The 24,079-nt window shown below is 40.3% G+C and overlaps 2 protein-coding genes across 4 annotated transcripts in view; both read right to left on the bottom strand.

Annotated features, from left to right (window-relative positions):
- Positions 1–5,199, bottom strand: part of ABCA13 (ATP binding cassette subfamily A member 13) — a 197,800-nt gene extending 192,601 nt beyond the window's left edge. Inside the window, exon 1 of the mRNA XM_050708769.1 lies at positions 5,131–5,199. Coding sequence (XP_050564726.1) covers positions 5,131–5,199 — 69 coding nt within the window. The remainder of the gene's footprint in view (positions 1–5,130) is intronic.
- A 7,045-nt stretch (positions 5,200–12,244) lies between these two features.
- On the bottom strand, positions 12,245–23,668 carry UPP1 (uridine phosphorylase 1). 3 transcript variants are annotated; one of them, XM_035552702.2, is made up of 8 exons: positions 23,479–23,668; positions 21,226–21,290; positions 18,524–18,641; positions 17,873–18,031; positions 16,701–16,815; positions 15,974–16,183; positions 14,365–14,511; positions 12,245–12,921 (listed from the first exon to the last, which is right to left on the bottom strand). In XM_035552702.2, exons 2-8 carry the CDS (start codon positions 21,276–21,278, stop codon positions 12,782–12,784), a joined length of 942 nt encoding a protein of 313 aa, XP_035408595.1. In that variant the 5' UTR covers positions 21,279–21,290; positions 23,479–23,668; the 3' UTR covers positions 12,245–12,781. The 3 variants fall into 3 exon arrangements, with proteins under 3 accessions (XP_035408595.1, XP_035408596.1, XP_035408598.1); XM_035552703.2 differs by lacking the exon at positions 23,479–23,668 and adding an exon at positions 23,216–23,287; XM_035552705.2 differs by lacking the exons at positions 21,226–21,290; positions 23,479–23,668 and adding an exon at positions 18,943–18,961.
- Between the last annotated feature and the right edge of the window lie 411 nt (positions 23,669–24,079).

Raw genomic sequence — 24,079 nt, 5'->3', positions numbered from 1 at the left:
TAAATTTGTATCTTATAATCAAATAAATAAATAAATAAATATTTCCTCTACAACTACTTAAGGCAAAATAAAATTGTTAAAAACAAATTAGCAGTTAAGACTTTTTTAAAGTACTTATAACTTTGCCAAATATGCTGCTTTCAGAGTACAAAAGCATTTTTCAGTTCTGTTGATAATGTTTGTACGCATTTCCTTCTGATCAATACAGAATAAGCCTGGGACAACATGATTACAGCTTTCCTACAGCTGATCCTCTTGAGAACTCAGCATTGTGCTTGACCTTGCTGCAGTTCCTCACTCTTCCCTGGTGCCTGCTGTCCTTAACTGTGACCGGTGCATCTTTTCATCCTCCCCTGGGCTCCCTGACTGACGCCACTACAATCTTGGTTTCACCTGTAGTCATCCCTCTCGAAAAGCTGCCTTCGTCATCCCCAGCAGCAAGGCAGTCTGGGCTCAGCTAACAGGCCTGAGGCTGCCCACAGCCACATTTCATGTTACCCCGTCTTTTCATTTCCAGGGCCACAAACTGACATTCAGCAAACTTTCAAAAAAAGATTCACTGATATCAAGTCTATGAAACTGTGAATGATCTTCTAGATTCACCAGTAAGAGCGCTGGGGATGTCCAAATGCCAACCTCAGTAACAAGAATGCAGTAGAAAGAATCCCCTTAAATACCTTCAATTAGAAATATTAAAAGAGACTTTTAACTTCTCTATTGAGGATTTATATTTCAAAACCTTGTCACAGCTTTGTTGTTGACCCAAATCCTACAGTGGAAGCAACTCCTAAGCTTAGGTTTATTAGAAAAATACCGGGGAAAAGTAACATACGAACAAAACCCAGAGAGAAAGAGTGCTCCCTGTGGAAAAGGCCTGTCCTGCTGAGCATAAGGCAAAAAACTAAAGGCTTCATGAAACATAGGGATTCACCCAGACCAAAAACTCTCAAAGCCAAGTAGGAGCAAACCAAAGAACACCAGGCCATCTGCTTTCTCAGTTTCAGGGTACAGCAAGGACCAAGCACAAGGACAAAACCTAGCTGGACAAGGAACCATCCCTCAGGACCCCACAAGGTGACCAGGACAGGGCCAACAATCATTGTCAGCTTTAACCAGCAGTCCAGATCCTCAGTCAACATCATGGTTGATGAAGCAGATCTGAGATGAAGTCAGGAATTCAGTCTGCAGATCAAGGTTGAGGTCCAGTTAGAGTAACCAGAGTCAGCCACAGCCCTATGATCACCAAGCACCACTGAGACGAAGACCTACCAAAGCACCCAGACCAAGTCAAACAGAGCCGCTGGCCCCATGGGTGGAAGCCCCAGGTGAGGCTGCTTAGTCTGATTAAGACCCATCTGTGCCCTCATGGTCCTGGCACCTCTGAGAGGAACCAGGAACTATAAGTGTATTTAAATATGCACTTGATAATGCCCCCTAGATAGGGTAGGGCTTTTTATCCTCTGCCTTTCTCTGCTTCCCACTCTTTTCTCCATAAGCAGCAGCAGCCCCTTGGAATTGTGAGTCTCAGAATGGTTTGGGTTGGAAAGGACCTTAAAGATCACCCAGTTCCAACCCCCTGCCATGGGCAGGGATGCCACCCACTAGACCAGGTTGTCCAAAGCCCCATCCAACCTGGCCTTGAGCACTCCCAGGGATGGGGCCTCCACAGCTTCCACGGGCAACCTGTTCCAGTGCCTCACCACCCTCCAAGTGAAGAATTTCCTCCTTATATCTAATCTAAATATACATTCTTTTTAGTTTAAAGCCATTACGCCTTGTCCTAATACTGTACTCCCTGACAAAGAGTCTCTCCCCAGCTTTCCTGTAGGCCCCCTTTAGGTACTGGAAGGGGGCCTACTGCTGCTATAAGGTCTTCCTGGAGCCTTTTCTTCTCCAGGCTGAACAACCCCAACTCCCTCAGCCTGTCTTTGTAAAAGAGGTGTTCCAGCTTCACGGCCCACTTCCAGATTTGCTCCGACAGGTCCATGTCCTTCTTATGTTGGGGGGCTCAGAGCTGAACATAGCACTCCAGGTCAGGTTTCACAAAAGCAGAATAGAGGGGGAGAATCACCCCCCTCAACCTGCTTGCCAATCTTCCTTTGATGCAGCCCAGGGTATGTTTGGCTTTTTGGGCTGCAAGCACACATTGCCAGCTCACACTGAGCTTCTCATCAACCAGCACCCACAGGTCCTTCTCCTCAGGGCTGTTTACAATCCATTCTCTGCCCAGCCTGTACGTGTGCTTGGGATTGCCCAGGTGCAGGACCTTGTACTTGGCCTTGTTGAACCTCATGAGGGTCACACAGGCCCCCCTCTCAAGCCTGTCCAGGTCCCTCTGGATGGCATCCCTTCCCTCCAGGGTGTCAACTGCACCACTCAGCTTGGTGTCATCGGCAAACTTGCTGAGGGTGCACACTGTCCATGTCACTGACAAAGATGTTAAATAGTGCCAGTCCTAACACCAACCCCTGAGGAATGTCACTCATCGCTAGTCGCCATTGCAACTCTGAGTGTGACCATCCAGCCAATCATGGGAAGCATATCTGGGGACCTCCTGGACTTGCCAAAGCTTTCTCTTTCGAGCTTGCTGTTCTTTCTGTTCAGGGAGTCCCTTTTTCCTCTTGTAAGCAGAACAAACATAACACATTTGAAAGCATGTTTGGCTCAAGAGCTTCCAAGTCCATTGCACAATATCCAGAACAGAGCCCAGGGCACTAAAGTGACTGTGCCAGCAAGTTATTCCCAGTAAAGGTGGGACGTGATACTGATATATAAGGCATATTCACGTTCAAATAGGGAAGGCACCAACAGAAGAAAAGGCACTCAAAAAACAGCAGCCCTTGTGCAGATGTTTTGCTCAGATGCTGAGGGGAACTGGCGTCTGAGAGAGGATGCTATTCTGGAGGACTGAAACTGGGAAGAATGGTGAATTTGGAAATGGAGCTTTAGGATATGGCTGATAAAAAACAGTTTTGTAGCCATTCACTTTAATTTTTATTTATTTATTTCAATGATGCAAAACCATACACGTGCAAAACAGAGGGCATTCAGCATTAAGAAGCATCTCCTAGGGATATTTACATCTTTCCAGGAGTTGAAGAAAGGAACATAAACTGTAAAGAACAGAAGCAGGACAAAGATGACACTCTGTATAGGAGTAGATGAAGGGTGAGAATTGTACCAGCTTTTTCTCACATGCTTAATATTAAAGCAAAGTGAAAATAATATTTAAAATAAAAAAAAAGCATAGTTTGAGGAGAGGCTAATACTGTTTTCTAAAGCTGTAGTGGCAACTATGTACTCCAAGTATTTCACAATGGTTAAATGATTACAATCCCAATTTTCCTCTAAATTAGGGTATCAGAACAAGGACCGTTAGGAGTCACATTTCACCCTTAAGCTAGATACAGTACCATCTCAGCTGCAAACTTAGATGGCAATAAATTCTACACAAAGAATAATTAGAGAACAGTGATAGAAAAATTCAGTAACACAGTTGCCTGGTAGGCTGCATCTCCTGAGCTTCCAAAATACAGAGCTCAGAAGCTAAAGCATCCAAAAACTAAGAAATGGAAGGTATGTTTTACACTGCAGCAACTTCAAACTCTGAGTGAAGTCCAAATATAGCAATTACCTCCACTGCCTTTGAACCATGTTAGTAAAAGGTGGAGATGCTTGCCTGCATTTCAGTTAAAACACCTGCTCTTTAGAGAACACCTGCGTTTTCTTACAGCCCTCTCGCCCTTCATGCTGTGATATCATCTAATGCCACCTGCCGCTTGTGACACGTGTTTCTTCAACAGACCACACCTGTCTTCTAGCTGTAGCTACCAACAAATAACCATGAGAAGACACTCACCTTCTGCAGATCCACCTACACAATATAATACAGAATTGAAGCAGGGTCATTCATTATAATTCCTGGTTTGGGCAATTTTGCATCTCACTAAGGTCTCTATTCAGGAAAGGTTTGCCAGTAGTGCAAACTTAAAATTTACATGAATTAAGATTTTGTCCCTCAAAAATACATGAGGGAAAACTAGACAGCAAGAAGAGAAGTAGATCATTGTGGAGGAGAATAGGAGATACTGAGAAGCCACTTAAGGCACACAGGTTAAAGTCTGAGGAACTAGAAGCATGCAGAATTGTTTGGGAATGGTGAAAAACATAATCAACAGTATTCCTTCCAAAAACAGTGTCTTTCATATTAAGAAAACATCGTTTGAAAATGAAGTTGTCTCTTTAAATTACAACTTAAAGTGAAATATTTCTGAAATGAAAAGCTGTATGTTTATTTAATTGAATTAATCCTGTCTGAAGCAGCCAACATGCCTCATTGCAAATACCCAGATCAACACGGACAAGGGAAATCAATGAGAAAATGTTAATTGCAGTGACATCTCTTTCTCACAGAAATATTCATTTGACAGAATGAACAAATCTCATTTGACAGAATTTTCTTCTTTCTATCTCAGAAAAAAAAAAGGCAAACAGTAAAAGCAAACAATGCCATCTCATCTCATATTTGACTAGTATTTTAATTTTTACTGCTGGTAAAGTAGCTGCCATATTCCTCTGCGTGTTGCAAATTGAAAGGATAAATTAAGCTTTCTAGAGTGGACAAGAAAGGAAATTTAGAAGTATATGTAATTTTAATATACACTACTTGCATTCCCCAAAACTAGATTTTGATCCCAATCATGGAAGCTTTCTTATATCACCACTGATTACCTGTAATGTAAAAGAAATTGATTTTCATCTTCGTCACTGCTACAAACACTGGTAGTTATCTAATGATTATTGAAAGATAAGTCATGACTCTTCAAAAACTTTTATGAGATTACCTGTCTCATTTTGAAATTGCAAAGCATTGCTGTATTTAGCCATCTTAGAGTTAAACCACACTATTGTTCTATACTTGTGTTTTCCACAACAAGGAGACTGATGGCAAAACAAGAATCACTAGCAGCCAGCTGACCTTTCAACGGTCTGCACTGAGAAAGGAAAACCAAGATAGATAGATAGATAGATAGATAGATAGATACACTCTTTCCAACAGAAAAATTAGGATACATTCTTTCTATCAAAAGATTTACAATATTCCTTTTTTTATCATTTCCAAAAACTCACTGGTTGTCTCACACGGCAGAGCCAATTCTTCCAAAAGAGAGCCTTGAACTGGTGTACTGCATGCCCCATTTTCCTTTTTTCTTTTCTTCATCTACTTGGAGAGTGGCTTCTTAAGGACTTTCTAGCTCAGAGTCATCTCACCAAGCACTCTGAACAAATTCCTCAGTAATTGAGTAATTCCAGCACCGGGGGAAGGTGCAAGAGATTTGCCTGCTTGTTGAGAAAAGATGAGATTATGTTTCTGCCTCTTGTTTTGCATTTGTTGAGGAATCTCATCTTTCCTCTTGCTTCTCAGTGCAATGAACAGTGAGGGGATGGGTTTATATGTATGCCTTCAGGCTGCTTAACTCCACAGCATACATTCTGCACTTGTTTCTATTTTTCTGGAATAAAAAATGAATGCAAATAAGGGGGGGGGGGGGGGGGTATTTTATACACCTTTGTCTTTTTCCAGAGTTGAATGACTTTCTGTCACTGTAGCATTAATGTCATTTCATAAGCATATTTTAAAAAGAAAAGTGGGAAAATAAGTGCACTGCCTAACCATGTAGCCCTAAAAAATGTCTGTCTAATCCTAGAATACCCTTGTAAGGACACATGTAGCATTGTGGTGGTCCTGTCACATCATCATATGACTATATTTAATTTTATCCTATGGTGAGTGTTTGTTTGCCAGTTCTTTTTCCTTTCTGAGTACACATGACTTATAAATGGAATATTCTGATGAATCAGAAAACTGTTAATTAATTAGCATGGGGTGAGGATGACTGCCCTGCTCATTGGGGATGTCATGTTGGGCAGAAGTGTAAACCTTCTGTGTGTTTTGCTCTGCCCAGATGAACTGCCTGAGATAGAATCTGATCCCCAAAAGCACTCTCCAGAGTCAATGGAGGCAGGCACTACAGTAGGTGATTCAAGCCACCCAAAATCTGAACCAGGAATCACACATGCATGCTAATTAGGACAGTTCTGTGTCTGAACAAGTGTTCTGTATTTTCCCCTACTGCTGAGTAAATTGCTTCGTTACACTTTCTGCAAATTTTATTGCGATTGAATGAAAGAGACATCTTAACATTCATGGCTATTTTTCCTTGTTAAAGAGTAAAATCTCCAAATACTTACTTAGATAGAGAAGTCATTAATAAGGAATCTGACTTCCACTAGATTTAAGCTAAGAAGGCAATCTAAAAAAATACGAAGTCTGATGCTTCTGCTGTGAGCAATTGTTTATCTGTAGGTCCACTGAGTTCTTCCAGTTTCCATGGGAGAATGTTCCAGTGATGTCTTATGCCCAGTGCCTGAGCTTTCCTTTCCCAACTTTGGCCCTCCAGAGGCCAAAGCTGTGAAGCTTATGTAAACTGTGAAGCTTATATACTCCACTTCGTGTTATACTGACTGATCAACCTGATAAAATCTTTGTATTTGAAATGGTGCCAATTGCCTTTTTTTAAAAAAAAAAAAAATCTGTGGGTTCAAGAAGTAGAGAAATTAATAAAAAAGAGATTATACAGATCACACAAGACAGATTTTACACAACAGATTACTTGTTGTGGACTTATAAAATTTAACATACCAGTAAAAATCTCCTCCCTGTAAAGCAGAAATCACAGATGCAGTGATGGCAGAACAGGACTAATTGAACGCTTATTCTTCAAACAAGATGGATTTCCCTTCCCTTCCCTTCCCTTCCGAAAAATTACTCCACTTAGCCTTAAATAGAAATGTAAATGTCCTCAGGACTGCTGTGACCCCACACCTCACCTCTCCCATCATCCCATGCATAAGGGGTGTTTTTGCTTATAGTTGAGCAATGCTAAAATCTCTGCTATTTCAGAGTACACATAGTAGTAGCCTTGCCCTCCAAGAGAAAAGACGAAATTCTGAGAGAGCTGAGATGAAATTTCTGTGCACAGTCCAAGTATGCATTTTTAAACAAGTATTTGTCAATGCTTGAATGCTGTGAATATGCATACAGGTATACGCATATATTCACATATATATATGGGTTCGCACAGCCATTTTGGAAAGCTAGGGGCCAGAATCTATACCAGGTGATTTGTAGGAAATGATATACTAATCAGTCAATGTAATGAATTTCAAGCAGTTATTATCAAAACAACTAATATGGAAGACAGTTCCTGATGGTATGTAAGCTAAAACAGTTCATGTGAACCATTTGCCAAATTATTTTGAGCAAGTAATTCTGCAAAATCTCTGCTCATCTGACCGTGTGATGTACATAATTAATTATGCTCTATATAATTACAAACTCATAAATATTGCCTTCCAATTTTTAATGCTGAACAACTTTTTCATGGGTACAGGAAACAAGGGTTTTGTATGCAATTAATAGTCAGTACTAATTAATGACTCATCATTTTTACTATATAAGACATCAAACAGACAAAATGACTTTCACCGGGGAGATGTTAATTTCATTTACCCTCGCGTATCATTATCCTTTCCTAAAGAAATTAATTATTGCCTAGTAAGGTGTTTTCTAGTAGTAGACTTCTTTTTCTAGAACAAAATTATTAAAGTAAAAGATAACCTCATAAACATCCACCCAAGAACAATCCCTTTGTTGGCATTCTGGGAAAATACTTCTTAAACAAGCTGCTTTAGAACTGTGAGTTTGATTGTATTATTTGCAATGTTCTAGAAATATGAGAAATACGAAATCAAGCCTCCCTGAAAAACCCTTGGCACAAAAGAGACAATAATATTAAAAATTAATCAGATATGCTGGAAAAGCAACTTGGTTCTAAATATTTTTGGAAAAACATCATCTGTTTTGCTGCCATCCTGGAACCTCTTTTGCATGCTCTAGGCTTCATCACTACAGTGTCGGGCAGTAACCTGTGTAAGTACTACTCTTAAATAGCAAGTTTGTTTAGGAGTTACATGCACAAAGAGCTTACAAAGATTCAAATGCAGCACAGTTGCTGGCAGGCTAAATAAATGAAAAGCTTTCAGGGCTCCTTAACAGAGTGGCTGTAGTCAACAGCAACATCTTGAACACTACAGGGCAAATTAGAAGCTCATATATTTCATTATGTGCTCCACTCATTCCTTCTGGAATGGAAAAAAAAATACATATATGTTCAGAATCAGATCGTCAAGGGAGGACAAACAGAGTGACCTGTGCTCTTTTGTTTCTGCCTAGCTTAGCTTTGCCATGGTGCTGACTTAGATGTTTATTTTTTGCGTGCGTGGGACATCCAGAACCACAGGGGCAGAAGAGGCACCAAACCTTCTGCCAGCATCCAGCTTGGGTTTTAAAACCTGACTACTTTATGATAACATCAGCATGCCACGTCTAGCCTACAGTTTTAATGTATGTTAATCGCAATTCAGTTGGCAAGCACATTCAAAGAAACTTGGTTTTATATGTTAAAGAGATTAAAGGCCAGGAGCTACAAATATTGTTTGGTAGACGGGAATGCAGTCTAGTTGTGTGAGAATATGGCTGGGAATCAAGTAAACTAGCATATTTTCCTAACGCCACCCACAACTTGTTTCTCAAAGCTTGCTGCATGATCACAAGGCTTTCCTTTTAACAGCATGAGGAGCACTACTGGTAAATATCGACATGGCACAGCCCTGTTCTGCAGACAAAGCGCCGGCAGGATGACTGCAATTAGCAGCATCTTTCCTGGGAGAGGCTTCCTGTGTGCAAAGTTAGGATATGATGAAAAATGTTAGTAGTGGGCAAGGCCAAGTAATAGGGTTGATTAAAATGGAGCTCTGCATTGAACAAAGCTGTCCGAATTGTACAAAGAGGCCAGTAGTTGGTGAGAGCTTCTGGGCAGCTCTAGGAACTGAATTCTTGTCATATGACAGGCTGATGGTAAACTTTGGAAAATTTTCTCACAGTTACAAGCTGACAAGAAGCATCTGGAATCAGGTTTCCGTGTTGTGTAAAGCCAGCTTTGTCTGTCCTTTTCTGCTGCTGCATTTTGTTTGTAGCCTGAGCAGAAGCATTGCCCCTGTCAGCACTATCCTTCCTGCTGTTACTGTAGCCGAGAGTTTCAGATTTAATGTTGTTTTGTTCAGTGATCTGCTTTCTCTACATTACACCATAGGCAGAGGACTTCTTTTTAACTGTAGTTTAATTTGTACTCTGAAATAAGATATGAAGTGGTAATTATTTTACAAACAGAGAGCACCTATTTAAGTCAGTCCAACTTAAAAAACAAGAAACTTTCAGGGAAAGGAAACCTCAGCATCTTGTACTAAACAGCAGTCATATCATCAAGTTGCACTACTGTGCTTTCTTGCAGTCACTCTTTGCACACAGATCTGGTCCCCAAAGCTCAGCTGCTCCCAGTTCCAAGAGTGCTGCATTCAGGACAGAAGGGAGTGCTGATGGGCACGTCCACACACATTCATTCGCTCACTGTTTACTTTCTCCCTGCTTGTCAGCGGAAATGAAACACATCTCCAATTCAGCTGTGTAAACTGCAGGTCTTTATGCGTTTGATTCAGGAACATATTCAGATCCACGAGGACTCGAGATGAAAATGCAACTATTACATAACCCACAGATAAGGACTTGAAAGGACTCAGGAAGAAGGTTTAGAAATATATTGCACGTTAAATATGTATAACTACATTTTCAGGAAATACTGAAAATATCCTCAGGTAAGAATTATTTTACTTATTTTTTAGAGGATAAAAGCTTTTATACTCTAAGCACTTTTGGCGATAGGTCATTCCGTAATCTTCATTTTAGGACTTCTCATAACTTCCATTAAAGGAAATCTTTCTCTGAAGTACTTCAAGATACTAAAAATAGAGACTCATTTCTTCAAATCCCTAATCAAGTTACTGCCCATTCTCAGCCTTTTCCAAATGTGAAATAAATGTGTTTTAACCTGCTTTCATCATGGTTCAACCATTTCTTTAAACAGAAAGGTAGGGTAAGGCCAGAACACCAGGAATCAAGAAACTAAGCATCGGTAGAAACCCAGCTCTTTTCTCCCTCCATAACTTCATGCTTCCATCTTAGTTGTATCTTCTGCCTTTCTCCTTGGCTTTAATCCCTTCTGATCTCTGCAGTAACCTGATTCTGTAGAGTATTTCTAGGTAGACTGTGACACAGACAGCAAAAGTGGGCCTTTGGTTTGAAACTGAGTTTTCTGGTGTTTGCAGGATTTGTAGATGTACCAAGAGATGCTGCACCATCTAACATCAAGCATGCATTGCAAGTCCGTTGTAACTTTAAAAATATCACTGCTCCAAATCCTGATTCATGTTCTGCGGCCTACATATGCTGATTTTCTATATGATACAGAAAGAATAATAAGTGGCTGACATTAAAGATTAATTTGCATATAAAAGCCTGTTAAATATTTTAGAATTCTTTACGGACCTCTCTGTAAAACCCACAGGAAGGTAGCTGCGCTGACGGATGCACGCAGCTGAGTCATTTCTTTATCTTTCTGTCCAGCTGCAGTCACTAGGGATAATGCAATTGTTCTTATCAGGGTAGCTTTCTGGCAAGTTTCCTCTGAAGTTAAGGGGAGGATTTTTTTGCATGGAGGATGTGTTTATGTAGCACCTTCTTGTATTAGGAATACAGTATTACAGGATGGTGACCAGTGGAAAACAACAGGATACTTGGTCTCCTTTGATTTCTAATTTTCTTTTTCTTAAACCATACATCCCCTTACTTCACCTTTAGAAAGCACAGAAGAAAAATATTTTAGCAGGAAGAGAAGTACAGTGTCATAACGAACAGTGGGAAGGAGAAGAACATGGAAGGAGAGTGTGCTGGGGCCTCTCTCTTCCAAACCCATACCAACCGACTCCGTGTAGGCTTCTCGTCAGCCTAGAGGGTGGCACGCTGCTTCTTATGCAATCATTTTTATTTCCTTCCTACTAGTCTGGGAACAGGAGGTTGCAGGCCAAGGATGCTCTTTGCCACACAGTTTCCAGGGACCCCGCAGGGTTTCATGCAATGCCCAGGCAACTACTGGGCACAGCTAACCACAGATTTTCCTTTTGTTTTTTTAAGTAAGGGAGGAACAGTTCAAACAAAATGTGGAATTCTTCCCTCCCAACTCCTTCCCTCAACTGGGGGAAATGAAAATAAGCTTTTTTTGAAAAGCTTACCTTTGTTGTATATCCTGAACGTAAAATGAGAAAAACTGTTTTTAAAATTGAAAGAAGACTAAATTAGTAAATCACAGGAATTTAAACCATGTTTGGATAAAATAAAAAATAAAAAAACTATCTTTTCCACTATCCACCTCCACTATGTCCCACAGATTAAAAGTTATCAAATTTAAAATTAGTCCTCGTTAGCAGTTTCCCAACCACATGAGCCATCCCTTCCCTTTTTAATACATTCATCAAATTCTTACAGTTTCTGTCACTTCTTGGTGAAGTCGGTACCTACTACCGCATCACTCCCTCTCAGATCTAACTCTCATGCTTGTTCAGAGAGGGTTACAGACTACTGTCATCAAAAAGAAAATCTACATTAGCTGGATCAGGAACAGCTCTTCTGAGATTTTATTCAGTCTTTTAACCAATGATTACTCCTACAGCTGTACTATCCATTGCAGTAGAGAGAGAGAGAAACACATTTTTCGTTAGTTGACCACATATTTATACTCTAACCACAAAGCAGCAATGACCATGATTTAAAAATAAGAATAAAAAACAACTGCTAGGCCAATGAGCACAGAAAACTTTGCAGAAATGGTTTTGGTAGCACGTACAGTCAATAGGTATTCTCCCTTTTTTCTGAAGACCTGGAAACCATTGCAAGAGTGAACGCTACGTCCTGAAGGTGTGGAGATGAAAACCAATTCAAAAAGGAAAAAAATGTGAGGAAGAAAATGAACTATCACCATGCAGTCCTGCGAAGATGCTGTGCATCTCCTGAATGCCTTTGGTTCCTCTTCAGTCAGCAGGAGCCATGATTCAGCAAAAGATTTCGAGTTCTTCAACGCAATATTACTAGTGTGTTTCCTGGATGCTGATTCAATAGCATAGTTAAAATGGGACATGAATGACCATATTGGGTTAATTCAGGATCTCTGAAGTAGAGATGTTCAACAGCTAAGCATCAAGTCCTTAATGCTGAGGAAATTTAGTCTCACACTTTGCAATTTCGTGAAATTTTAATATATGAAAATAATACTGTTTATTTGTCAAAGTCTGGAAAAAATAAACGGCATTCACTCTAAGTTTTCTTTACAAAGTAAAGCAACAAAGACAATTATATATTTTTTTTAAAATACAATGTGAAAGGATTAGAATTCTTAAGTTAATTTTAATTTGGTGGTTTGCAAGTACTTTGCAAGAAACATTTGATTTTCTTCTTACTTTTTCTTCAGCAGCAGGGATAAATAAAGCTTTTTCATACATTACAGCAAGCTCGTCCTTCACAACAGATCCACTTTCCAATTCACAGAAAAGCGAGTCTTAAATCCCAGCAACACAAAACTAAACTAATCTTAACTGAAGTCTATTCAGCACATTCAGTTTCCAAAGCACACTGAGATAAGTGATTAACTTCCACGGACACATGGAATTCTGTAAGCTATTCTGAGGCAAAAGACCTTAAATGCACAGAAGTTGTGACCATAACTTCAGCTGTGTAAAAGCCTCCTGCTTCTAAAAACCAAAGATGGACATTTCATACTTTCCCAAGACTTTTCTTAATGAAATATCCCACTAATTTCTGCGGTCTCTGCTGGTACTCCACAAGTACGTCATGTGAGCTGCTAATCTGATCCCCTTCAAGACGATTCAGAAGAGTGACACACACTACAGCAGCTAGAAATGAAAAGACAGTATTAGGAATGACATTCGGGCACTTCAGCAGTCCAAAATGATAAACATTTGAACAAATAGCTATGAGATGAGAACGTGATAGAAAACAAACCCGAGAAAACAGTATACAGTACCATAAAACACTACAGGACTAGCATGCTATGGATGACATAAAAAAAGTTACAGTTTAAGACAACTGATCAATAGATTAGCAGAGCAAGAGCTCTTAGGTATCTCCAGATACTCATTATTATATCACAACTCATGTTTTTCTGGATAGGAATTATATTTCATAACTATCCAGGGATTGACTGGTATGAACTGATCAGAGAACTGTCTGTTCTAGCAGACATTTGCCGCCCACTGCCATCTATCTACCTTACCCCTAACTCGAATTCCTGCACTGTAAATCCGGGAGCCAGCAGATAAGCTGCTTCAGCATTTGTGGGAGCCTGGAAAATAGATGAGGATCTTGTGGATCATCTCAGGCTAACCTGCTACTTTTTGATAATCAGAGCACCAAATCCCTCCCTTCACTCAAGCTGATCTCTACCATTGTTCTTCTGTACCTGGGCTTCTGCTGGTGACAGTTTGCAGAGCATGAACAGTATCACACATTGCAAACCTACAAAGTAGAGACAGCAAAAAGGAGCATGCTACCTAACGGCTTACTGATACCATGGGCTAGATTTTTAATCACTCTCATGTCAGTTAAAACAGAAGGTGTTCAATATAAGTATTGGCCTTTTTCCTTGTTTTTGTTAATCTCCTCCTCCTTGTGCCTAAGGCAGTTTGAGAAACATAGATGTTTTAAATTAGCAGATTCTCTGCCAAGGAAAGTGAGAGACTACAGTTAACATGGTAAGTGGGTAGATGCTGTATTGCATCATTTTAATTGGTGTTTTTTCACTAAAATGTACTGAAAATTAACTTGCAGAAAATATTAAAATCTCATTTTATAATTAGGAATGGTTTATTCATGATGCTTTCAAAGATCTTTAACTGTTTAAGAATTACAGCTATAAGTCTGCACGAAATACATCAGTTTTCAATTTGATATGAACGTATAGAAAGTGATTAAAATTTTACTTATATGAGAATCAGCTGCTTGATTAAGTTAACCAGTCGCTTCCAGCAAACTTGAAGAACTGAATGAATAAAACAAATTAGTCCTATAGGGTAATTAGGTACTTTTATGATTTATGTGCTTGCCGAGGGCTGGAATAACTAATGACCAGGCCTAAACTATACAAGAAATATGAGAAGCAGTTTGCATAAGTTTTGAATACATATGACACAAATCAAGCAGTTACAGTAACAGAACTATAACCAGAGATGTTTCATGCGGAAGGTCTATTAAAGCCACATTCACAGTTTTTGCCAGAAATTGCCAGCACTGCAGAAAAAATCCTCTAGCTTGAATAAAGCAAATTCAGGTTAGCTTACCTCTGACACCACTCAGATTGCACATTGCAGCAAAGACAGAAGATTCCATCTCAATGTTTCTGACACCAGAATCATAAGCCGCTTTCAAATATTGCAGCTTCTCTTCTTCATTATATAAGCAGATTGCACCGTCCAACCTGCCCTGTCCTGCAAAGCCATTTTGTAGAAATTTTCAGATGGAGGACATCACAGAACAAATTCAATTTCTAAAATACCCAATTATTGCAGTTTCCCCTATACAGTGTCCAGGTTTTACTACTATTTACTACTAATATTTTTTTCACATGCAAGAGAAATAAGACAAAGTGATTCTTTGCTATTTCTAGAATTTCTATGTATTACTTGCATTTTTTATAATGTGACTCATGATAACTTAATTGGTCTTCTCCATCTTAAACTCCCAAATTCATAAACAGGAAAATGTAACAAGTATTTTCTCCCATGTGGGACGTGTCAGAACTCTGCAACAAACTACATCTCCTTTAAGCTGTATAGAAGTGCTGCATTTTTTCCTGCATGTTTAATCATTGCCTAGAAAAACTGCCAGGCCTCAAAATGCCTTTCTGATAGTACCTTAAAAAGCTAAGAGGTAAGGAGTCTCTTAAGCTAAATAGTGAATACTAACACCATTCTTTGAGAAAATTAGTTTGTTCAAATTAAGACTAATGCCTACAGATAAAATGGTAACACCTTACGTGCAGTATGACACAGTGATTTACTCAGTATCTTTTTGTTTTCAGGAGGTGTATTCCTAAATTCATGTCCCTGAGCTTTTTTTCAGTTTGCTTATGTATTGAAAACATTCCTGATGCTTTTTTTTTCTTTAAGTGTTGCTTGACCCTGTAATTCGTGTCTGAAGAGATACACAAACTGGTATTGTCTACTTCTGACCTATCTTGTAGACTAGCAACAGCATGTGTTCCCCTGCACATTGAACCTTTAGTCACCTCACGTTGCCAGTAACTGCTAGAGAAAGCAGTATGAGGTGCAGTCTACAGTCCATTCTCGCAAGATTTGGAAGATTTTTATTAACAGATTTGGGAGACCAGAAAAGCAACTGAATGTCTATACGCTAATCCTAAGTAAGCCTTGGAGGTTTGCCTCTCCTGTGTAGCAACACTGACACAACTCAGCTAAGTACTGTCTTCAGTTGTGCATGGGAAACAAGCTCCAACATTTCTTTTAGGAAAAAAAAAAAAAAAAAAAAAAAAAACGTTAGATATTGAACCAGTTGAGAAACAAAACAAAACAAAAACAAAAGACTCCTCTTGTACTCTTGGTAACTCAGTAAATTACTGAAATTTTGTGACGGACATACCTAACTGACAAGTACATGAAAAGCGTATAGTGTACTATAGGCATTTCAGAGGACCCGTTTGAGGTGGGTAGAATAATTCCCCACAAAATTAAAAGTTTGATACAGCAAATTGCTAAGCACAGTGCTTGATTTAAAGTATATTAAAACCTAGGTTAATTATAGTTGACAGGACAGCTCAAAGTGTGGGATGTGGTATTTTCATTGGACTGGAACCTTAATGTTAAAATACAGTTCGGTAAGGATCTGTTGCTGCTTACCAATATACTTCTGTTGGCCTGTTGCCAGCCTTACCTTCATAGAAATCCAAAGTGCACATAGTGTTTCCAATGACTGTATTGAATTCATTGATTTCTTTACTGCACTGCATCAGCTCTTTAGCTAGCTCTTCATCTAGATTTGTGCTGCGAATTATGGTTTTTCCCAGAACAACCTGTTCAAACTGAGGTTTGAAGGTGGCATCTACAGACTGCCTAGTGATAACCACTGAGCCTGGCTCCAGACCTGCAGTAAAAAGATACAGTTGCATAATGTAGTTAATGCTTAGTTTCCATAGACATAAAAACATACATCTTGACCCTATCCTGCTTCTTTTAAAGGTGGCAATTTTGCCCCTGAATTCACTAAGGGATTTTCTTTGTGCATGCCTAACTGCTTCAGTTTATTATTGCAAATGTTTTTGAAAGAATAAAATTTTGAGTTTTTCCTCATATATTCTTTCTTATCTCTTATTTCATACAGGGCAGGAATGTCCTTCTCACTCTGTCAGATCCCTTCCGTGCATTTTGTCTTTCCAGAGAAGCTGATACTACCTTTTCTTGCAAAATTATAGAAGCAAAACGACTCATTGTTTTATATGGAAGGACAATTAGGAACAGGAAATAAAAGATACATGATTAAATGTATTCAGTCTCCTGCAGACAACTGTTTTTACCATCAATCACTTACTTTCAAGAGACACTCTACTCCCCTACAGACATTCTTTGGTTTGAAGAAAAAAAGAAATCAAGAGGGGAAATACCTATTCCACCCGAGGTGCCAATGCGAATAAGGGTTATGTTGGAACACTTGGCATGATACAACAGTTTGATCAGCTCGTGCAACATGATTGAAATAGAAGGAATGCCCATACCGTGCTGAAATGAAAGCAGAAATTCATGTTCGACATTCACATAGACAATGCAAAATATATATATGGAAGAAGGAGTTAGATGATATCTCCCTCTTGATACTTTCTTCCAAATGTCTCTTAACTCACTCTGGCAAAAACCCTAACCTTATGGGCCTACTGAAGAAACTTTGAACAGCAAATAGAAGGACTCACACTGAATTTGCAGACTACGGACGAAGTTCAATATTTCTAAAAATCCTGAATCACAACCTATTTACATTCTCAAAATTACAATCCGTGTCCTTTCCTAAGTTTTCAAATGTACTTCATCACAGAACTTTTCTTAAACACAAGGAAAACCCCACTGATTTTTTACCAACCTGAAATACTAGTGACTAGTTAAGCTAAAGGTTTTCAAAACACAATTGTTACTATTTAGTCACAAAGTTCAGCAAATATAAGTCCACCTCAACATGCATGATAATGTCAAAAGAAGTGTGCAGAGCGATACTGCAGTTATGTTGTTGCGATTCAAGTGTGTAATTTATCTACAAATTAAAGGTATGAGTTTTAAAATGAGTTGGCAGCACAAGTCCCATGGAATGCTACTCTTAAGCTATGGGAACACATTTGAAAATGCCACTGTAGGTATTTAGATATGAATGTGATACGGCCATTTTTTTTTCAATACCCCACATACATCAAGTGATCTTTTTTTTCCCATTATACAGGATAAAGAGTAGGGATAAGACAATAGTCAGTCTGCTCAAAACATTTATAAGGCTGTCCCTGCAACACCTCAGGGGTATGCAGAGGGAAAAACAGACAAGAAAGGAATCAAGGTTTTGGAGACCTGCCCTTTTACAAGAAAGGGCTAAAAAGGAATTCTTAATTAGCCAATGGGACTATTTTTGAACATGGCTGAAAACCCTTTAAAATCTGACTCTATTAAGTGTTTAAAAGAAATATGCATTCATATTTTCTACTTTGAACCACATCACTGAACTGTGGCCACTATCTGATGTATGTGAGATATATGGACACTTTTACATTCCAATTCTGTGTTTTGAATGGTCACTTACACTGACTGACAAAACAGGTCCCACTTTGTACATTGCATAACGGTCAGTTCCCGCACAGATGTTAGGATAGTCACCACCTTGGCTCCCAAGTCCCAGTTCTTCAGCTATGTAGGCAATAAAAGCTTTCATCCGTGAAGGACTTCCTCCAACACATACGAACTGGTGTGGATGGAATTCAACAAAACAAAATTACTTGTATGATTCAGGTTATCAAAGAACATGCAAAGATAAACATAAGTATGCAAACACTTTAAGTTAACACAAAGCTATTCGCAGATGTGGTTCTTCTCATAATTATTCTAAAAGGCCATTAAGAAAATTTATGAATATATATTTATATTTCCATACACCATCCAAAGGCTTCATCCTGTTTAAACTAGTAAAATACAGATATTGACTTCAAAGCCTCCGAAAGGAATTCTACCTGAATAGAGACTACAGCATTTGTCTTTTCACTATATGAAAAGAGACAGTCAGAAACTATTATCCCCAATTGATACTGATAGTAGCAAAAACCTGCAAGTTTTATCCCCTTTCCACTCCTTCCTCAATTGGTGATACGCTGCCTTGTTTAATCTTATTTTGAAGACAGCTGTATTCTACCTTCTGCAGAAAAGCCTTAGGCTTGCTGAATGAAATGCAGCTTCTTACCTTTACATCTCCGAACAACGCAGGAAAATCATGGGTACCAGTCCCAAGAGCAAAATGGTACAGGATGTCTTCTTTCATTTTCTCCAGGTGAGGATTGCAAAGATGGATCGTATTCCCTCTGTCAGGACAGCAGCATTGTGAAACATATAGAATATATACAAAAACCTACACTGAATAGATCCTAATTTTGCAAATTCAAGCAGTAAAAGTTGGGAAATCCTACACCTAAGCATGTCTGCACTATCCTATCACACGGAAGCATTTACAACAGTGCAACCTTTACCTTGAACAGTATTAAAGCTGTAAACAAGTGCATGGCATTATGGTGAGCAGAGCAATGGGAACAGGACCAGGGAATATTCCATAGCCCACCTTACCACATCAGCAATCTACAACAAAGTTGAAAAGCAAACTCGGACCTTTGTGTTTTGAGTGATCTTCCTAGCCACTTGAGAAGGGTGGGAAGTTTTGGGCTTTATAGACAGACCCAAAGAGAACGTCTGACAATTTGGCTCACTGTAACTCTGTCATCCAGCCAGGAGGAAAGAATCAACATCCTGAAATCAGCAAGAATTCAGAGGAGCGGAAATAGGACAGGAAAGAAACAAATGGTAATCTGAAGCAAAGAAAACACATGTTAAGAGAAAAATAGTGCAAGAAAAAGGGAAAGAGGAAAATGCAAGAAGAATTCACTTCCTTTTAAGTTGCTTCTTCTAAGGAAGTGATACACCTTAAAAAAAAATCTTTTTGAAGAATCAGGAAATGCCAAAGCAATGAGGAAAAACTGAACTATTTAGCATGTGGGAATTGCCTTCATGGAAAATTTGGAAGTGGACTAAGCAAGCTAAATGATTCATAAAACATCTTCCTTCTGTGCTTGATGTTTCAAGTTCAGTGGAAATAAGTAGGAAAGACTAGTCAATAATAACAGGCTAAAATAAAATACCGACCAATACTTCAAAGCAGTTTTTGAGAGATCAAGAATCAAGCATTAAGTATCTTCCAGACACAAGAAGATGACTTAATAGCTTAATGAATGCTCACTGCAGTCACAGCACAGCTCAGCAAATTCAGACTGCTGTCAGAGGAGACAAACGAAAGAGTTTGCCTGGAGTTTATGCAAAAAAAAAAAAAAAAAAACACTTTGCAGGAAAACTCTGGAGACTAAACATAGGCGTTAGTGTTATTTTAGATGTTTTAGGTTATCGTGTCTGTCTTCTAATTCTTCTCAGAAGGGCTGTGCTTTCCTGTAGGTCCTATGTCTTTATGTACCAATCCTGTGCAGGACATACTGGTTACCTTCAGAAGTCTAAACTCTCCTAACTACCCATACCGAGTTCACTGAATTGTTCCTCAAAGAGCAAAGAAAATAGTTACAATCCCAAAGTTAAATCATTTCTGTTCTTGAAACTCTCTAACATCACTAACTACTCAGCAGCAGCCATTACAGCCAACGCAATACATCCTGATCCACCCTTTTTGTCTCTGCCCACCACCAACTACTGCCTTCAGCAAACAAAAGAGCAGCCTAACAAAGTGGGTGGTTCCTCTCCTCTCCTTCCACCCAGCTCATCCTTTTCTTCAAGAAAGTTATAAACTCCGTGAGAAATAAAGAGTAGGTTACTGCACTTCAGCAAGAAGCAGACAGCCCAGGAAATTGCCAGCTCACATGAGCAGAATTCCCAGGCTGCCCTCTCTGAATAATTCCTGTTAGTTAGGCTTTGTGAGACTCTCCTCCCATACCTAATGGGTCACTAATGCAGATGAAATAGCTGCCTGTGATGGTGTTTACTGAAATGGCTTTTAGGTACAAATAGGATATGACTTGAAATTACTTTGCAATTTGTTCTCAGACAAGCAAAAAATATTTCCTTCTTTATGAGAATACCAGCAATAAAAGCTTCTCTCCAGGAAATAAACTGGAAAAGGCGAGGCCTCTGTTAAAAGTACTGTGAAAGTCAAGTGGTATGTGCCAACACTACTGTCTTCACGCCTGGCCTAAATAGAGCTTCCTTCCTCAGCTGTGTCTATATTTTACCTTTTTCATCTCATATCCAACCAGCAACGCTCTTCAACCCACGGTCTCACTGCAGTTACACACTGTTACTAGCTTGCACTTGTTATCTGTCCATCCAAATCTAATTGCAGACTTGGACCCTGGGGTAAAACGAGCAATAAAAGTAAGCATATTACTATCTGCACATGGGACCAATGCCCAGGATTTACAGTAGAGGCAAAGTTTGCCTGATACAAATCTTGGGCTGTAACTCAATGGAACAGACAATTTATTCCCTCACACTGCTGTAAAGCAAATGTAACTACTGGGGGTTTAAACAGAACATGAATATCTGTGAACTAAACATGCACATATGATTTTACTAAAAGAAGCTGAAAGTAAAGATGAGACAAACAGATTGAAATTTTTGTTCAAACTCTTCAAGCAGGCAGGTCTAGCTATAGGCAGCAACCAAAGTCAACATTTCAATGTGTTAAAAAATAATAAAAGCATCAGCTATGCTTGGAAAAATTCACTGCCATGATAAATGAAAAAGGCTACCCAGAAAAGCACTGTGTAGATACTTGATCTTATAATCAATATTTGTGTCATATACTTTATCTTAAATGCCTGTGTAATGAATTTTACAGTTTGAGGAAGAAAGTAAGTGTGAACTTGGACAAGACAATCAATATCTGAATCTTACTTTGACGACTGTTCATCTTCATTTTTCTTCTCATTTGAGATCCCAGGAGCCATGTATGCTTTAACCTAGAATTACATAAAAAAAAACAAGCAGCATCAGAATAGTCCCAACTATGAACCTAGCATCAATAACAGTGATAGAAGCCTTCTACAGAGATGACACACTCATAAACATTAAAACCAAAAAACAATTCAGCCACACTACAGCTTCTCTAACTCTAGCAAAATGAACATCTGCCATTCCTATGACTGAGCACCACCACTTCCAAAGCACTGACACCGAAACTAACCACCTTGTAACATAATCCCCACCTCACCATGACTTCTGCTCTCCAGTGTAAGCAACACCTGGCTTATGGGCCAGAGAGAGGCAAGTCTCAAAGCTAAGTACGCAGTCCTCTTCCTTCTATACCTCCCTCATGGTCAGCAACAGCTGAACCAGATTTAGTCCCCTTTTACCTCTGCCTCCAGAAGGTCTCCACAGCTCATCTCTAACTGTCATACGCCTGAAACCTGAGTTCCAGGAAACATCTTACTCATTATATTCTCTTTGTCAAACTCCTCCTACTGATCATAAGAGCATTTCTATCTGGCCCAGCCTCAGGGTGAAGACGACTAAACCAAATATGAGTCCCAGAAGGTCCAGCACTCTAGTCCATCATCCATCTTAAATATCTTTTTTTTTCTAATCCATTACCCTGACCTATTAAAAAATAAATAAAATTAAGCTCCCTTCTGCATTTGAATAGACAAATGTATCACTGGGGTTTGGTACCAATACGATGACAGACATAATTACAGGATGACTCATTTGTCATTATTTTCAGAAGTGAGTAAGGCTACGTGCAGAAGTTGGTTCTTTCTGGAAATGCCCTTACAGGAAGTCTTGAATCACAAAGTTTTGCTCTACCCTCCCTTACAAAGAGTCTGACAGCACGTAGCTACCAGAGACAGGTTTTCAACTCGTAAAGACCCAGTGATGACATTGTAAGGAAACAGAAAGCAACTGGTTTTGCAACAGGATTACAAACAGGTGAATTTTGAAAGAACTGAAGAAAAAAAAAAAAAAGATGAGATGAATATGGCATGTTAAAAGCCACTGAATAAAGGAAATGTATTCGAATTTGGAAAGGATGATTATTTTCTTCATCTAAAATGAATTTTATTGAGTGAAGTTAAGCTTCGCATTTACTAGACGCACTAAGTGTGTATCAGAATCTGTGCAAAGGGATGTAAAGCATAAATATCACGTTTAGAAACAACTGCACGTCCTTAGGGCCGCGCGACAGGTGTCAGCTGCTTTGGGGTACCGCTATGGCGGTGCAGCGAGGTGCTGCGTGTGCTGTGGAAGAGATGCAGAGCTTCTCTTGGGCTGTGCCACCCCGAGGTGTATCAGCACGGGGCCAGGAGACGGGGTGAAGGAGCAAAGCGATCCTCATGTGCCCAGCTGGCAAACAGCTGAGGATGAAGAGGATGCTCTTCACCTGCCGCCTGATTTTGAGCAGTATCAGCAACGTCCTCACCCTGCCGAAACGCACGGAGAAACTGCGAGTGCTGTGCCCAAAGTTTCGGCTGCCTCCCTCGGCTGTCTTAACGCTGATGCTCAAGAGCAACGGGCTGATAGCAACGTCCAGCCTGAGATAGGGCGAGGCCTAACTCAACATCCATGTGAATCCTCTGATAGATGTTTTAAGGCCATGCAGTGGCCAGTATTTTGTTTATTATTTGTTTGTTTGTTTTCAGGAGAACCCGAAGGAGCAGCATCTCCAAGGCGGATCTCCCGTTCGGTTCCGAAGGACCGCCACACGCCCCGACAGCTGTCCCCCTGTCCGTCCGCCCCCTGCCTGTCCGTCCCCCCGTCCCCCGGCGCTACAGGCGGCTGGGGGCCCCTCCCGCCGACCTCCGCTGCGGCTCGGCGGGGACTGGGGGCTGCCCGAAATGGCCGGTCGCCTCCCTCCCTCACCTCACCGCCACCACCCGGCGGCTCTCACCTGCCGGGAAGCGCGCCGCGCCCTGCGGCTCCCCCGGCCGCTGCCGAGCCGCCTCCCGCCGGCCCCAGGCGCCGCCCCGCCGCCGTTAACTCCCCGAGCGCCGGCTCGGGGCGGCGCTGAGGGACCCCAACGGCCCCTCATGGCGGCAGGCGCCCTCACAGGTGTGAGGCGGGGGGCCGCGGTGAGCGGCGCTTTATAGCCCTCCTTCTCCGTTTATGGCCCTCCTTCTCGGCGAGAAGGGCTGTCTCTCTTCTGCCAAGTACCTCAGCTTCTTGTTGAGGAGTGCCGACGAGGAAGGGACGCAGCCGGGTGCCGCTGCTCACCGCTGGGACTTCACCTCCCGGCAGCGATCCCTGCGGGTGTTCCTCTGCTCAATCAGCCGCCCACCGCCTACCAAGCGTGTAAAACCCAGGGCAGCACGCTGGGTGGAAGTCCAGTGTCAAAGCGAAGCCCGCTGTGTGGTTTTGAAACATTTCCGTGGAAGCAGAACCTGAGTCAGCTGGCCATTGCACCACCTAGTGATAATGATGTAATACTTAAAATAAAAGCTATCGGCAGAGCTGCAATCCCACAAGTTTGAAACAAGTTGTAAGGAAGCTAGAAAGAGAGACTGAAAATACTCTAATCTTGGCTAATGCATTCATAGGTCCATCTTAAAAATCAGAGACTTGACTTGATGTGTAATCTATTAAGAGAGGTGCAGGCCAAATATGAGTTCTTCAGTAGAAGATATACTTAGTCTAGCACAACTGATTCAAGACAGAAACTGATACAAGTTTAAAGGGATTAAAGTATTATCCTTTTCTGTCAATTGGAAAGAAATCTAAACCAAAAACAAACAAGCAAAATAACCATAAAGCACTC

Source organism: Cygnus atratus, chromosome 2 (assembly GCF_013377495.2).
Source record: "Cygnus atratus isolate AKBS03 ecotype Queensland, Australia chromosome 2, CAtr_DNAZoo_HiC_assembly, whole genome shotgun sequence".
Taxonomy (NCBI): Eukaryota; Metazoa; Chordata; class Aves; order Anseriformes; family Anatidae; genus Cygnus; species Cygnus atratus.
The sequence above is the reverse complement of the archived record's forward strand: the minus strand, read 5'-3'. Positions and strand labels throughout refer to the sequence as shown.